Raw genomic sequence first — 16,973 nt, forward strand, 5'->3', positions numbered from 1 at the left:
CAAGCGCTGTGGCTCTGCGGGGTGTGCCGCGGTGGTGGGTGGCCATGCGCGGGTCTCGCGCGGTGCCGCTGCTGTTCCCGTCCCCCCTGTCCCTCCTGCTGGTGTCGCTGCCCGCTCTCAGCCCCGCGGGCGCGTCCCAGCGCTCCGGCGGCAGCAGGTGGGTAGGGGACGGTCGGGCCCGGGCCGCGCTCCCGGCGGGAACCGTGCCTTGGCCGCCTGTGCGTCCCCGCGGTGTTGCCGCGCCCCTGGGCCTTAGCACTGGGCCGCGGACTGGGAAGGGCTTCCCGAGGCCCACAGCGCAGTGGCCGAGATGAAGCGAGGCTTGGTTACTCCGTGATGAGGCAGCTGGCGTTGGGATGGGAAGTCTGGGTTTAAGTAAAAGGAGCTTTGGAGTGCTATGAGGAGGTGGTCAAACAAGTACAGACCGCGAGATGCTGTCAGTGAGGAAGATGGTTTCAGTTTTTAGAGAGTAAAAGCTGTCTTTACAGATTGGCATTGTGATGAGGACCGAGAGGAGCCGTAGTACATGCGCACTGATTTTGTTTTTAGTCGCTTTTTTTTCCAGAAAATGTCAGAGTGATTTTTAATTACACTGAGTGGCCACAAAGTTATTACAATGACAAGAGACGCTTTCTGTAATTGATTATAAATGCAGATGGTACAACAGCTTATCTAAGCTGATGAAAAGCATATTTTCATCAAATAAAACTGTGTTGCATTGTTGGCATTATGTAATGTAAAATATGAAATTATGCAAGTATGGTACGTTTTATAGTTCACTGGGCGGGGGACTTGTCTTTACAGGTCTGTGAGTCAAGTGTGTGTGGAAAAGTCACTAATTTTCAGAAGTAATACCGCTTATTCTACAGACATAATTTCTGATCCTGGGGGACGAGATCCACTGTTCTGCGTGCAGTTGGATGACTGTAAGCAATCTTTCTTTTCACATATTTTTTTTCATAGATTGCCTCTGCTTAGGGAATATTTTTTTTTGAACTACACGTTGTAATTGTGCTAATTATTTTGACTGTTAGCATTTTAGAGAGACCATAGGGAATCAGGGTCTGATTTTTCTCCTCTTTAGACAGGAGGAAAGGTGCCAGCAAAACCTTAGCTCTGGATCTGGGGAGAGCAGACTTCAGTCTGCACAAGGAATTAGTAAGTAAGATCCCGTGGGAAAGTGTTTTTTGCAGGTACTGGAGCCAGTCAGTGCTGGTCACTTTTTAAACATCACTTGTGAGGGGCAGAGGAGCAGGCAGTTCCCAAAATGTCAGAAGTCAAGCATGCGAGGCAAAAGGCCAGCTTGGCTGAACAGGGAACTTCTTTTGGAAATGAGATGAAAATGATGGTGCATGCCCAGTGGAAACAAGGTCAGGTGACATGGGAAGAATACAGAGATGCTGCTTGCCACTGTAGGGAAGAAATTCACATGGCCAAAGCTCAGCTGAAGTAGAAGCTGGTTAGAACTATGAGAGACAGTCAAAAGAGTTTTTCCGAATCTATGAATGGCAAAAGGCAGTGTAGAAATAACATTGGCCCATTACGGGATGAGGATGGCCACCTCACAGAGACGAGCAGAGGTGTCTTATGCATTCTTTGCCTCTGTCTTCAGCATGGATTATTGACCAAGGGAGTGTCAGTGCCCTGAGCTGGAGGACCATGACTGAAAGAATGATTAGCTCCCAGGTGACCCTGAAATTGTACAGGATCTGCTGCTCCAGCTGGATCCCTAAAAATGTATGGGGCCTGATGGGGTTCATCAAAGAGTCCTCAAAGTGCCAGATGATATAATGGCAAAATCTTTCATGGTGATTTTTGGGCAGTCTTGGGATCTGGAGAGGCTCCGGCTGACTGGAAGCAGTGAATATTGCCCTGATTTTCAAGAAGGGCAAAGAAAAAGATTATTGCACTATTATTAAGGGTAGGGTTTCTGGCTGGGCACAAATAAGTCTTTTATCAATTGCTTATGTATCTCAGATACCTTACATAGTTGGTTACACATAGAGCAGCAGATGAGGGTTGATGTTTAAAGTATCCCACTACTATAATTTTCAGAAAGTGTTTTCTTATTGTGTCTTGGATTCTTTATTATAAATGCTTATTTTCATCTTCTCAGCTGTGATCACTCTTACCAGTGATTTTCTTCACTGGTAATCATCTATCCTGTAGGATATGCCATTAACATTCTTTTCTCTTTTTGCTTTCCACATTGTACTTTATTTGAGTGATTCAGAGTCCAGTTCCTGGCATTCAGTGTAATTGCTGTGGTCTCACATTTGAGCACTTACCATTTTCTCTTTTGAATTATTTGTCTGGGAGATGTGACCCACAGTTCCATCTGCTTCTGACCTAAATATTTGAAAATTTTAGGTTGGCTCAGGAGATGAACAGGTACAACAGCTAGTCAAAACAAGGTTAATTTTTTATTATCTTGTCCTGCTTTCAGCTCTTTACAGATTTTGTCTGAGTGTTTTGCATACAGGGAAGAACAAAGAAATTATAAGAGCTTCATAATATATAGTATGATAGGTAGTAGTGCTAGAACTTTACCCATTCCAATTTTCAGTTGGTCTCACATTAAAGATGAATTTAGATAAGGGTTTAACTACAGCTTAAAGTGATGTCAGGCTCCTGGGCTTTTCAGTCTCTAACTTGGAATCTAAACTTTACCTGTTTCCCACACCATGTATAATATCCTGAAAGTAAGATTAAAAGGATTCTGAATTTTTAATGTTATGCACAGCAAAAAACATCTGTGTCCAGATTGATGGCACCAGATTTTTTTAGTAATTTGATATTTGGGCCCTGTTCTATGACATTATTAGGCTCACTGAAGAGGCCTAAACTTTTGACTGCATGGGTACAGAATTCACTGTTCACATGGGCTTTTCTGTGCTTGTTGTTGGAAGAACATGTGGGGAAGACCTTATTTGGGATCACCTGAAGGATCATGTTTTCTGGTAGAAACAGCCTTCCCCCTAGTCGCCTTTCCCATGGAAATAAAGGAACATATATATATTATTCAACTGATTGTGGCAGCAGCTTTTCCAGGATGGTGTGATGAGCTACCATTGCCAGAAATATAACCAAGCCCTGATGAATTATTGTGGCCGGTGAAAGTGATGCACAGGTTTTCACCTCATTGAAACCATTGCTAGCAGATTTAAATTTTGTTTTGCCTTCTCCTACAAGATTAAATAGCTTTTAATATCTAAATGTAAGCAGTTTGAATATCTTAAGTTTTCTTGCAGAAGGTATTTCCTTCCAGTTTTCAGGTATATTTTGCATTATGTCATGTTGTTAACCTGTAGTAGCAAGTATTCTGCTTTGATAATGGAAGAATATATGATGAGCTGGATCCCAAATCAATTAAATGGCTGTGAGTAGCACAACTGCAAATGTTTTCTTTTTCAGTCTAGTGATGATACCCTCAAGTGATTATTAAGCAAGCTGCTGTGCACACCTATTTTTGTGAACCTTGTAGGAGCTCCATATTTCTTTGACTTTTATCTCCTTGAAAGATTTGACTGCTTAATTAATAGTGTATTTGGATATTGAAAATATTTTGTTTCTGATAGCTGTGCTGTAACCTTTGAGCATCCACTCTGCCCTTGAACAGCAGAATTGCATTGAGAGTTTAAGGTTCTTTTTTTCCCCCAAAATCTACTGGATTACATAAATTCTTTTTGGTACTACTACAATTGAGAATGCTTGTTCCTGTTGTCAGTAGAATAGGTAATCTTTGAATCTTCTAAGATGCTTTATTTTAATACATTGAAAAGTTATTTATATTAGAATGAGTCCATATAGCATGCCTTTAATAATTTGCCATTTTACAGCAGTGCTCTAGCAGCAATAAATGAATACATTATAGCATCATAACCATACCATTGAATACCGCTGGGTCAGGAAGGCATCACTGTAGGATACCAATAGAAGGTCTGGGTTTTTTTAGGAGGCCTCTTGTCTATGCATACGTATCTTGAGTTTTACCAGTTACCAGTTTTACTTGATTATTTTGAATCCATTTAATGTTGCTTTTGGTGAACTCACAAATGGGTACTTAAATTTGTAGTTCAAATTTCATGTGTGTCTAATATGGGCATCTCACAGAAATTACAGCTCATATTAAGTTAGCTGTTAAGGAGTCTCATACTTTTTGGAAAGTTACTTTGTATATTAATATTTGTTTCCCATGAACTGTACTTATGATATGTTTTGTAGATCATATTAGCCTATTATAAGTGTTAAGGATTAATTAATATAAGGTACCAACTAGCTTACAATTACTAAAGTTATTTCTTTTAAAAATATTGGCACAGTATTTACTCTTATCTTTTCTAGTAACTTAATATTGCTGGATTTCTCTTTTTTTTGTCTTTTCAAACTCTAGCAAAGCTGAACTATTTTCAACAGCCACAGGATATCAAAGAATCTGACTTTGCAGAGTTCTTAGAGAAGTATGGCAGGCACTCTTTCTTAGCACCATCACAAGTTCAGCCATCGTTCTCTGCTTTTTATCGTGTGAGTTGAAAGAAAATAGCAATCAATTTGCACATATGCTTTTACTAGACCTCTCTGTTATGACATCTAATGAGAACAGATTGAAAAATTCTTATTTTGTACCTAGAAGCCATATTATCATAGGATTATAGCATATCCTGAGTTGGATGGGACTCACAAGGATCATCAAGTCCAGCTACTGGCCCTGCACAGGACGCCCCAGCAATCCCACCCTGTGCCTGAGAGCTGTCCAAATGCTTCTTGGCTCTGTCAGCCTTGGGACTGTGACCATTTCCTGAGGAGCCTATTCAGGGCCCAACCACCCTCTGGGAAAGAATCTTTTCTTGATATCCAGCCTGAGCCTCCCCTGACACACTTCCAGCAGTTTCTTTGAGTCCTGTCCCTGTCACAGAGAGCAGTGGTCAGTGTCTGCCCCTTGGGAGGAAGCTGCAGAGTGCAATTAGATTTCCCCTCAGTCTCCTCCAGGCTCAACAAGCCAAATGATTTTAGCTATTCCTTGTATGTCTTCCCCTGGAGACCCTTCACCATCTTTGTAGCCCTCTTTTGGATGCTCTCCATCAGCTTTATGGCTTATGTTGTGGCATCGAAAAGCGCCCTCAGGGCTCAAGATGAAGCCGTACCAGCATGCAGAGCAGACTTAGCAGCAGCTGGTGATGTTGAACCCAATGCATCCCAGGACACAGATGGCCCTCCTGGTTACCAGAGCACAGTTTATCTCTCAGTACTTTCCATTCCTTAGTGTATAAAGTATTTCTGGTCAGTTGCCTTGTATTTAAGAGATTGGACAACATTTTAGACAAAACTGGGTGTACACAAAAAAGTATAGGTGTGTCTCTTGCCCTTGGCATTAGTATTCCACTGTAACTTTGTGATTTCTCCAAATTCTCTTTTCAGGCTGGTGATCCAGTCCTCATCTACTTTGATTCGTCATCTGTTTTGAGCATGCTTAGACAGCCAGTAAAAATGGGAGCCAGTGGACTTTGTGTTGATGGAAATCCTGCTGGTTAGTAAAGAGGGAAGAATATCTTAGGGTGTTTTGCTTCTGTTTTATCTGTTATCATGTCTTAACTCACCCAGGCTTCCTGGACAGTAAAAGCACAAGTTGTACTCGGATTTTTGCCAACTTAAGCAAGAGCTGCATGACTGACCCTGCCCTAGATGCTGCTTCCTACTACCGTGACTTCACTGTACTAAAGGTTCATTTCAGATTTCTTGCTTTTGTTCAAAATCTTATTTGTTTGACTCCGTGTCGCCTTGCACTGTGACTTTAGATAACTGTAAAACTAAAGGTCATCTGGTATGTCATTCCTGATCTCCCAATTGCTGAGGCCTTCTTGCTGGGAAACCTGTTAAAATTGTCATGACTGGTGTTAATCCTTCAATTCAAACTACTTTCCAATAAATTTCTGTTATTGGCAAATTCTTAATGTATTTACCAGGTATTTCATTGATACTTCATAGTTCTAATGGCCTATCTAAAATTCTCTTGCACTTTAAACAGATTGTTTATCAAAGTATTCCTATCTGTTCCATCAGCTTGATCAACCAAGCAGTGTGAGAACCCCAGCCTTGCTCTGGGGTCTCATATGGTGGTGAAATTCCTCCTCCAACCCGTGTTTCCAAAGAAAAACTCCGCAGGCTTTAGCTGTTCGGTCTCAAGGCAGTTTATTGCTAGTTATCTAACAGATTATGTTCTTGGACTGCGGGCATTTGATCAGCAGCCTGGGTAGAGGCACACACACACACTGACATCCTTTCTATCTGTTGTCTTCTTTGTCTCTCCCCCCACCCAGGGCTGCTGCTATCTTTTATATGATATATTACGTGTAACATGTTTACAATTATGCCCCAATACATACTACCTACGTTGCCAAGTGTTTTTCTACTCTAAACCAATCTGTGAGTGCCAACATCACCAAGAACATGGAGGTAAGGAAAAAGAAGGAGGAAGAACAGGATCAGCCCACTTTCCTCCATCTTAGAACTTCTGACCCCCATGTACAAAGTGAAAACCCCCCTGTACAATACTAAAAAAATTTCCCCTCTACTTTGTAACTACTTTTACTATACTATCTAACCTTTTGTGACTGCTTGTTCCACCTCCAAAGTTGGTCATTCATTCCATAGCTCAAACTCAAAATCACACCTGTTTTTCAGCTGTCTGCCAGGGTCTAGAATGCCTCTGACCAAGGCCTGGAACCTCTAAAAATGTCTGAGAGACATTTTGAGTTCCCACAAAGCAGCACATGTTCTCAGTAAAGAAGTAGGGTGGTTTTTCTACATAAATTGCTATCTCTAAAATTACACTGATGGCCCCGTATTAATATTAGCTCTATTTATATCCATATCAATTTCTCTAGTATTTATCCTGACAATAAATTCAAAGTAACCAGTTTACTGTTCTGTGTTCATCCCACTGGTTTTACTGAATGGCTATATGAAAATGTCTCGTCTCAGCTTGCAGAATTTTTCTGGTTTTCCAAGAGACAAAAGCACTGTAACTAGAAATACTTATTAAGGCTGATGATTTAGTTTACCCTTATACTGGAAATCTACATCTACTTAACTAGTAGAGAATAGCCTAGTGATCAGATTTAATTCATGTTTTCAGGGCTTTCTTTGTCACTGTTGCCAAAATACTGTTTTCCTTAACCAGATGCTGAAGTACTTACTCAATTGCAGAACATGAAGTTTCAGGAATGGATCAGAAATGTGACACTTAAAAGTGCCTGCATTCTGCAGGACATTAACTGGGCCAAGCTTAAATTTGCCTTTTGGTATTTTAAAATGCCTTCTGTGAACTTTGTGATTTATAGATTGCAAAAGGATGATGTTTTCACATTTGGAATAAACAAAGTAATTTTGTCAATATAATATTCAGGTTCTTTTGTAATGATTTTATGGGTTTAGTCACAAACACAGCAATTTACTTCACTTTTTATTGGTATTGTAAAATGGTTTGCTTATTTCCCCAGGTCCCAGTTAATGACACCGTTATGCCATACATGAAGGTCAGTCTTTGTTGCCAATGAAAAGAATTTCTGGTTCTGAAGGGAAAATGGGAATGTGCTGTGTCTGAGACAAGATTTTTTGTTACAAAAGTAGGACACTATAGAAAAAAAGGACATAAGTGAGGGTGTATTTTTGAATGAATGGGCATAGATAGGACTAAAGTCAGGGAGGTAGCTTATTTTCCTGGAAAAAGATTGGGGATCTGGAGCAATGTGATGTGCCCCCCAGATCACAGCAAGGAGGTATATCTGACTTGGGTGGAAAAGCAGTGAAAAAGAGTAAAAAGTACACTCTCCTTTTAAGCAATTACTAATTGTTAATATTCATACATTTCTCCAGGTAAATGTCACTGCAGTCTCACCACCTGGAGCTCCCCACATGAAAGACAATGCATGCATCAATGTTGTTTCTGAGGTATGTGAGTCTTCTTTCCTTTTCGAGCAGCTTACTGCAAGCTTAAAGCTATTGCCTATTACCTTAATCTGTCTCCTATTATTCTCTAAATTGGACTTACAGGTGATCTATGAGATAGAATATAGTGGCACAAGTGGGATTCAGAGTGCTTCTGTCCAGTTCAAAGTCAGCAACATCTCTGTGAACTCCAGGTCCTCTCTGCAGCAGCGCTTCACCATGCACTTCTGGGTTAGTATCCCCCTTCCTCCCTGGAGTTCTACCACGTTTGTAGTCTGTAGCTTGTGATTCATTTTTGTACAGAAGACACCTGAAGAGGTTTGAGCAGTTTCCTTGTGGTATAGTAGTAAAAGCCCTGGGGTGCAGATAGTTGCGGAGTGGAGGCATTTCTGGTCTCAAGTAAACCATGCTAGTAGAAAAATCCAGGCTCAGTACAAGTATACGGTCTTTCATTGCACAAATTTTAAGGAGCTGATTATTTTTATATTACTACTTTTGCTCTTGGTTTGGTGGTTTGGTTTTTGTTGTGTTTTTTTGTGGGGCTTTTTTTTTTTTTGAGGGTTTTTGATGGTTTTTTTGAGGGTGGGATTTTGGTTTTTTTGGTTGGTTTGGCTTTGGGCTTTTTGGCGCTGTTTTATTTTGGTGTATTTTTTGTTTGTTTTGAATTTTTGGGGGAGTTTTGCTGGGGAATTTGGGTTTGGTTTTTTTGGGGGGGGTTGTTGTTTTTTGATTTTATTTTGTTTGTTGAGGTAGAAGGGAAGAGGATAAGTCAGCAGCCTTGTGGAGGAAAGGGTTGAAGCTAGGGCTGTATCTGATATGTTTAGTGTTTGTGAACAAAGTTACTAAATTTATTCCACGTACTTAACTTTGCCTGTGCAGCAGGAAAGAAAGTTACTTTGAAAGGGGTAGAAATCTGGGAAATACTAATGTGTGTTAAGTTGACATAAATCATGTCCCATGGATTCAATGTAAAATTGGGTAAGTGATGACCTCAGGGGTTGGTAAGTGTGCAGTGCAACTTCATTAAAGTTATGCCCAGAGTGCCATAGATCTGTTTAGAAGTAGAATGGTCCACTAAGAGTCAGGGTCAAGGCAGGGTTTGTTCTGCAGTTCTTCTGTAAAATTGCCCTGACTGATCTGTTCACTTTCTTAGAGACAAATGTTGAGTAATAGCAATTCATTGTATTGAGAGCTTTTCTAGTACTATCCACATTTCAGGATACTGACATTAAGTTTTTTTACCTCCTGGACTGCAAATGAAATTGCCCAGGTAAGAAAGAGTCCTTAGAAACAAATAGTTTAAGTAGTATATAATAATCTGTCATTCAAAAAACAGCTTACATTTACATTTTTGAGAATGCAAATTTGATTTTTGGAGATTAATGGATGCCATTGGTGCTAATATTTTTTTTCTATTTCTTCCCTTTGTTTCTTTGTAGACTAGGACTCTTTCTCGTATGTTGCCTAGAAGTGGAAACCCTGGTTATATCCCTGGAGCACCACTGTTGATTGCAAACAGTGGTGCTGTGCAACATGTATCCTTTTTCTGCTATGAGTTTTTGTTTATCAGTGGGGTTTTTTTTTATTTCTGTTACTGCACTGTCTGAACTTTTTTTGTGCTCTAATAGAGATAAGGAGGAATGTGGGGTAAGTGGATTGTTAAATACAAGATGAGTGTTGTTTGTTGTCTGTTTATACTTTTGTTTGGCTTCTTGATGTGCAGTCTGTCAGATGAGCATATTAAGGAGTGAAAATGATGGAAGTTGTTCACAATTCCGCAGACACACAGTACAATTTGGAAGGAATATGAGAACAGGCTGCAAAATCAGGTAACAACACACTGTGCAGTCATCCTTTCTAACAGTTGGAAGTTGTGGACTCAGCATGTTTTTCTGTAGTCTCTCACGTACTGCTGTGGAGTCTAGGTCCTTCCCTGAGGTCACCAATGTGTCTCTACAGATGTTTCACGTACTCCTAAGAGAACTTGAATATAGGAAAGATGGTGGACTGCTAAAATAATCTGAACATTGTGAAGGCCTTCTGGGATATTTTGAGGTTCCAGCCTGGCAGTGTGTCTTGGGCAAGAGTAGAGTTGAAGAGTAAATCTTAAAAAGTGGTTGTTTTGATTATTTAGATTGTTCTTTTGCCAGGGCAAGTGTAGGACCGCTGATGAGATAAGATGACGGAAGAGCCGTCAGTTTTCCATATCATTATCCCTGCCATATTTTTGTCCTTTCTTGCTGAGAGGATTGAAACTGCATCTGTTGAATACCAATACTTGTTGACTCATTATAAGAGTAGAAGAAGCACTTATTGCAAAGAAAGAATGTCGACAGTGGTTTGGGCTTTTTTTTTTTTTTTTTTTTTTTTTTTGTCCTGGAAATCACTTTCTTTAAAGTGTTCTTTTCTCATTTTCAGCCTATCCCCAGTACTGGAAGACATTAACTGTAGTTACATACAGCAGAAGTTACACAAGGCTTTTCAGGGGATGAACAGAACAGAAGACTTTGCTATAACTGGCAGTGCTCATACAGCCCAGGCAGAAGAGTGGATGACCATTCTGATTCAGAACTGCAGTGTGCAGGTAATATGAATGCAAAAAGACCATCCGTAAATATTTTTCCTTTCATATCTTTGTATTGCCTCAGGGAGGTGGGGGTATCTGGACTTCTTTTGTATAAACATCCTGTGACTCTCAGGGGTCTTAATATGTGAAAGCAGTCATTATGGTTCATATTATTAGAGTACTTTACAAAAAAAATCTCAAACCCAACAAACCCTGACAGATTTCTTATCTCTTGAATCCTGTTCTGCTATTTAAATGGGCAAAAAGAGTCAAATACTGAATTCAGTGTTATATAGTTTTCTGACAGCATTTTGGAATTGATAGTAGCTGGCTACTTCCTATTAATTATTATTATAATCCTTTCTGCTTTTCCAGAATAGGGAATATTTTTGTAGGGATATTTATATCCTCTTATATTACCTAATAAAGTTAAAGTTCGTGAGCCAGTTGTATTGTAATAATTTTTTATCTGTGGGAGGATGGCTAAGTGGGATGTGAAATCCAAGAGGTAAAGTTGAGACAAATTCTAATTGGAGCTGAGGTGACAATGAGATGGATGTAGCTCCAAAGTGGGTGGTTGACATGATCAGAAGTTACAAAGATAGTATTGAAGTAATTGATTCAGGTTCTGTGGCCTGTATTATCCAAAATATTAGACTTTGGCCATAATGGTCCTTTATCACTTTTAAAATACTATATTAAATTCATAAGTGTATATTTAATTTTCAGGCTGTGAATTGCACTTCCTGTTGTATGGTTCCTGTGACCCTGGAGATACAGATATTGTGGACTAAAGTGGGCCTCCTATCCAACCCACAAGCTCAAGTACTGGGTACACGGCACTTTTACCAGTGTCAACCCCTCAAGGTATGGAATTTAATTACCTCCCTCACACTCTGAGATAATTAAAGGGGGTTTACAGGTTATTTAAGAAATCAAATGGTCTTGAAACTAAGTAAGTTGAGACTTACTGAATTTTAGCAGTTGTCTGGCTGCAATGGTAGCCTTTTATAGAGGAACGTTGTTTTGTGATCTTTTCAGTACTGTCCTCACTCAGTTGTATAACTGGAAAAGATAGCTCCTTTCCAATCCTGAACCACTTTCTGCCACTTATGGACTCAGCCTTTAAACGTTCAATTATGGTTGGTATAAAGTTGTACTTAAAAACATCCAGTAACTCCATGTTTAATATTTAGTTGTCTCTTAAAGCCTTGATATGGGATTTTAGTTTATTAGTATTTCATAGACTCCACAGAATGCTTATAATCTGTGCAAGAATATATTTCTGTATTTCTAGAGCTTCTGAAATCACCAACAGGTAGCTGAGGAAGTGACTAATGCTCATGGCAGTGTATTTGGAGAATTGGGGAGGAAGGCTGTAAGCCAGAAAGACGGTATTCAAGGCCAGGTTGGACAGGGTTCTGAACTACCTGATCTAGTTGAAGGCATCCTTGCTCATCATAAAGACTTGAACTAGGTGACCTTTAAAGGTCCCTTCCAGCCCAGACCATTCTATGATTTTGTGATATCAGCAGTGTGTCAGCTAACATGACCACAGAGGACAATGAGCAGTCTTTTTCAAGCATGTGTCAGTGGATTCCATTGTGATTTTTTTTTTTTTTTTTTTTTTTTTTGATATCACATAGTCTTTTGAGCAGCAGAAATATTTTAAGGCTTATACTTCTCTGTAAGGGCTTTAGGGGAAGCAGCTGACACCCACTCAGCTATCTTCATGACTTTGAGAAAGGTATCTATATGATCTGTTAACATTCTTTGAACTTCAGACTCAGTCTAAATTAAATGAGATTTTACACACTTACTTGAATGCATCTTGTGGTACCCTTTTGTTCTCCCTTCTTGCAAAATACATGAAGAGAGTAGGATAGGAAGATGTTAACCATGTAAAACTCATATTACTGTGAGGCAAAGTGATACCCCCACCCCATGAAAATATTTTTTAAATCACCTGTTACATGGCTTCATTAACAAAATTTCTGTCTGAGGAAGAAGACTTGCATTCCTAGTAAAAGTGTAGGGTGCAAATCCCTCAGGATTAGCTAATCAAGAAGAATGAGATTCAGATTTGATTTACTTGAACAACTGATGCTAAGGACTTTATGCCTTAAGGTATATTGGAAAGCTAATTGTAAGAAAGCAAGTTTCTGGCAGCAAAAAAACCCGCATGCCATTAGAATCAGTACAGACTTCATCAGTGACATCACAAATCCACAAATTAGGATTGTTAGTAAAGACATTTTAGGAAAGGACCAACTTGCTCTATAGCCAGCAGTTATGAAGTGCAACTATTTGTAAGCATACTTGGCTGCACATTACTTTCAAATTATGTCACTTCCCAGCTTTAGCCTACAGATTCTCTATCTGAGAACTGTCCTTTAGTTCCTTTAATATTCTTTAGAGAAACCTTTTTTTATTTAGACAACACTGCGTCACTGGAAAGTTGCCTGGGTGACTGACCAGAAAACAGAGAACCCAGGGAAAACATCCTGATTTCCAAACCCACCCACAGTATCTTATCACAGTTATATTTGGACTTGATGAAAATACAGGACATTTTAAAATTATGTAGAACTCTATAAGAGCATGCTAGAAGTTGCTAATGGTTGCCTTCTCCTAGCTGTTAAAGAGGGATTGTGTATGGAGTTTTTTTCCCTGCACTAATCTCTCTGATTTTAAGGCAGTTTTTGAAGAGCCAGACACTTAAATCAATCATGTTGAGGCTTCTTGTTGACTAGGGCAACTTGGCCTATTTTTGAGTGTGTTTACTCATTGATAGGAGAACTTATATCTATCAGAAGTGTTGGGGAAATTCTACTTTTAACTGCTCAGCAGGGGTGAGTTATGATCAAGGACTGATCTGGCATGGAAGGCAAGAAGGTGTTAAACTGGCTGGAAGCAGGATTGTTGGGACACCTCACAAGCGAGCATAGTTTCCAGGTGATGAGAGAAGAAATAACCTCAGCATTGTTCTTGTAGCCATTCTGGAATGGGAGCTGCTCAGGGGCCACCTTTGGGCAGCAGAGCAAGCCTGGGGGATGGACCCAGAGCTGGCTGAAGTTCCCCATGCTGATGCTGTCAGGACTGGTGCTGCCGATGCAAAGGTGCACAAAGAATCTGCTCACAATGCCTCTTTGCACACTCCATGTAGAACCAAGACGGTACTCAATGCATTGTTCATTTTGTTTTTTTTTTTCATTTAAGCACAGAAGTATTTTTTAATTTGTCTTGAGGGATGCCACAAAAATTCCCTAATAGGAGTCCCAATATTTTTTTATTAAGAGTTGTGGACTGTATCTTGCAAATATTTTGAATGCTTCCTACAGAATTTTGCTCTAAAGGCAATCTTTAAAATTCTTCTCAGGAAACTGATTGAGATGGTAATTTCACAGGTTGGCTTAAACCCAGTGCAAGCACAGAAGGCGTGCTGCTGGTAAATGCCCTCTCCATGTTAGCATGCAGAGCTGGGAAGTGGGGCAGGGAGTGAGGTTGCTCTTTTGGCAGCACTGTGATCTTAAATCAGCCCAAGGTAGTCATGAAACTCCATGTAATTCAAAGAGCTAGTGTATTAGTTTTTTCTTGCAGCATTCTGTTAAAACAGAAAAGAACTGAGGCCTTAGGGGTTCAGTCCCCTGTGTGATCTTCACTGATCTGTCTCCTTCCTGAAACAACATCCTAAAATGTGAGCAAAGAATTTATATTGTATTGGGTCCCTGCTTTAGTTTATTGACATGTATTGATAGGATTGCATCTTGTGGCAGTTCTTTCTGGTAGCAAGCTACTTGTCCAAGAGCCAGCTGATCTTTTATGAAAAATAAAGCTAGCTTGCATCTGTTCTTATTATTAAGCTGGTATGTCTTTCCTCTGAGTAGAAGGCTTACTGTAGGAGAGCTTGAGTCACTGCTGCCATTTTGGAGATCTCTAGCATACTATGCACAGTAGCTACTGATCTTTACTACACCCTCAATTTACCTGCTAAATATCAATTTTGGGAAAAAGGTCTTACTCCTCTGAAAATTTAGGACACTTAACTCTTACCATCCCAAAGACATCACGCTTGCCAGTCATCTACAGTGAGTCCCCATGAGAAAATTGAGGAGGGGTATATCTTTTGTATTAAGACTGCTAAACTCTTTGCTTCCCTTCTTATTGCAGTTTCTAAACACGAGCATGGTACCTGTGACAACTGTCGTTACCTTCACTGACATGACTGACTGGCCAGAACCTCCACGAGGCCAGCCCCAAATGCACTGGAAGCTCCCATTTGACATCTTTTTCCCATTCAAGGTAGCCCTGAATGTAGAAAGAACTTACAGAGGTGATCTGGCTGGGTTTTTATTGTTGATTCTAATAATGTTTAGTATTTTCTTCTTTTGAAATAGATGGAGCTTGTATTTAAAGTGTGGTGAGTGAATTGATATATTCAGGATATGATCCAGATGATGGACTTTAGTCATCAGGTTTTTATACCATTTCTGTGATATCTGTGTGCCTTCTGTTCTTGGATTAAGCCATATGGGCTGCTTGTCCTCTCAAGTCCCTGTTCTCTGTATTTGAACTCTCTGTGAATATTACTGCAGTGACACACTTGAGAAATGTAGAGATCCAGGGACATTGCATTAATGAAGGACAAGGAAGAAAACGCTAAAAGTACTATTCCGTGTCCCCAGAAACTAAAAATGCTCTCTAAACCAAGGAGTATGGAGAGAGAAGCAAAGTTCAATCAAAGCATTTTGGAGCTGCTTTCAGTTGGAGAAGCATCTGATTTTGGAGCAGCTTTCCTGTTGGAAAAGCATTTGATTTTTTCTATATGGTATTAACTGAACATTTAAAATACAGGGGCTCTCCCAGGTGGCCTGAATTCTTATTTTATGAGTAGATGTGTGCCAGTCACCCCTAACCTGTCCTTGTTAGATGACAACAGGCACACCTCTGTGACATTTTCTGAATCTTGCTTTTCTGTGTCTTTTCAAATACAGATATTCAGTTGAAATTTTCATGGCATAACCACTTTTTACATTAGCAAAACTGTTGCACAGGGCAAAGTAATTGTAATTGCCACATACTCTGAAATACAGTTTAATTTTAGTGGTTTGTCAAAACATCTTCCTTCCTGATCTTTTTTTTCCCTCTGTAAGAAATGGGCCTGAATAGAGTTTTTCCTTAATAAGAAGCATTCTCTTGTTCCAGATGAGAACTGAACTGAAAATGATAACTGCTGAAATTCTAATAGCACATCAGAGATACTTGTGAATAGTTCTGAAGTTAAAACATTGAATATTTTAGGAAAATTTGTAGGTGTATTATGAGACTGAAGCTTGCTGCAACACCTTACCTCTGGTTCAATCTCTGTGACCAAGAAATAAGTTTATTGTTTTTGAAGTTAAAGGTGGTCTGATTACCTAGGCTGCCCTCTACCATCACAAAGGAAATCTGCTCAATTGTTCCAGGAAGCTGTTGGATGAAAGTATATTTTTTTAGCAAAAGATTTTATAATTTATCTTCTTCAGATTATGGAAAAATCTGCCCCATCTGATGGCAAGTGCTCCAATGGAATCAATAAAGGCCAAAAATATCAGAGCCTTGTTTTAATAAAATGTATTTGTTGCTTTTGTACCTGTACTGCACATAGCAACTCTGTTGCTTCTCCTCATTACAAACTTAATAAAGAATGCAAAAAATAAACTGAAAAACTAGTAATTAGTCAGGATATCAAAGGAGATAACACAAATAAAACCAAACTACAACCTATCTAAAAGCTTCTGGGTTAATGTCACATATTTATCTTTGTCATGATTTGCACGGTTTATTAACTGGGAATGAATTCCATGCAAGTATCTACAGGGTCTGTTGATTCCTATTCTGGGGCAGCCCAATCAAGCTGATGTGAACATTCAGAACTGTGTGCATTCCAGTATTACACAGGACTGTACCATTACACAGTATAGCAACAACCTCTGATTTTTAGATAGATGAGGCTTCTCAGATATGCCTATAATACCTTTGAAAAGCTTTTCTCAACACATTTGTAGTGTGTCCCATGTCCTCTCATGTCCCTAATTTGTGGAATCCAGGAAATTAATTTAGAGGTGACAGTAACTGAATTACAAAGGGTTAGCTGGAGAAACTTCCCAAATGTGACTTGTCAATGCTAAATGTGTTGGGATAGGGCTTGAATGAAAAGGAGCTGGCATCCTTTTTTTCTGGGCTATTGAGGTAGTTCACTTAGGTATAACCACAGAGATAATGTTCACTCGATGGGTTGCAAATCCATGAAATGCTGTAAGAATGCATCACCTTATATACTGTAATTATCTGCCATAATTATCTAACCTCCAACGCGTCCTATTTTTTAGCTCATATTTGTCTCCTTTCACATTTTGTCATAGCAAGACATAAGAGCTGGAAAGCGCCTTGTCCTTATTCTGGTCCAGCCTGAATTAAG

General features: G+C 39.6%; 1 protein-coding gene across 7 annotated transcripts; it reads left to right on the top strand.

The window, feature by feature from the left end:
• TCTN3 (tectonic family member 3) lies at positions 1-16,286 on the top strand. 7 transcript variants are annotated; one of them, XM_021542439.2, is made up of 13 exons: positions 1-157; positions 805-926; positions 4,394-4,524; positions 5,419-5,527; positions 5,602-5,720; positions 7,500-7,535; positions 7,876-7,950; positions 8,053-8,178; positions 9,387-9,482; positions 9,679-9,776; positions 10,366-10,531; positions 11,243-11,380; positions 14,684-16,286. In XM_021542439.2, the coding sequence occupies exons 1-13, from the start codon at positions 45-47 to the stop codon at positions 14,903-14,905; spliced, it is 1,551 nt and encodes a 516-aa protein (XP_021398114.1). In that variant the 5' UTR covers positions 1-44; the 3' UTR covers positions 14,906-16,286. The 7 variants fall into 7 exon arrangements, with proteins under 7 accessions (XP_021398114.1, XP_077640899.1, XP_021398115.1 ...); XM_077784773.1 differs by having other exon boundaries at positions 870-926; XM_021542440.2 differs by lacking the exons at positions 4,394-4,524; positions 5,419-5,527; positions 5,602-5,720 and adding an exon at positions 1,085-1,158.
• The last annotated feature ends 687 nt before the right edge of the window (positions 16,287-16,973 follow it).

This window comes from Lonchura striata, chromosome 7, assembly GCF_046129695.1.
Source record: "Lonchura striata isolate bLonStr1 chromosome 7, bLonStr1.mat, whole genome shotgun sequence".
Taxonomy (NCBI): Eukaryota; Metazoa; Chordata; class Aves; order Passeriformes; family Estrildidae; genus Lonchura; species Lonchura striata.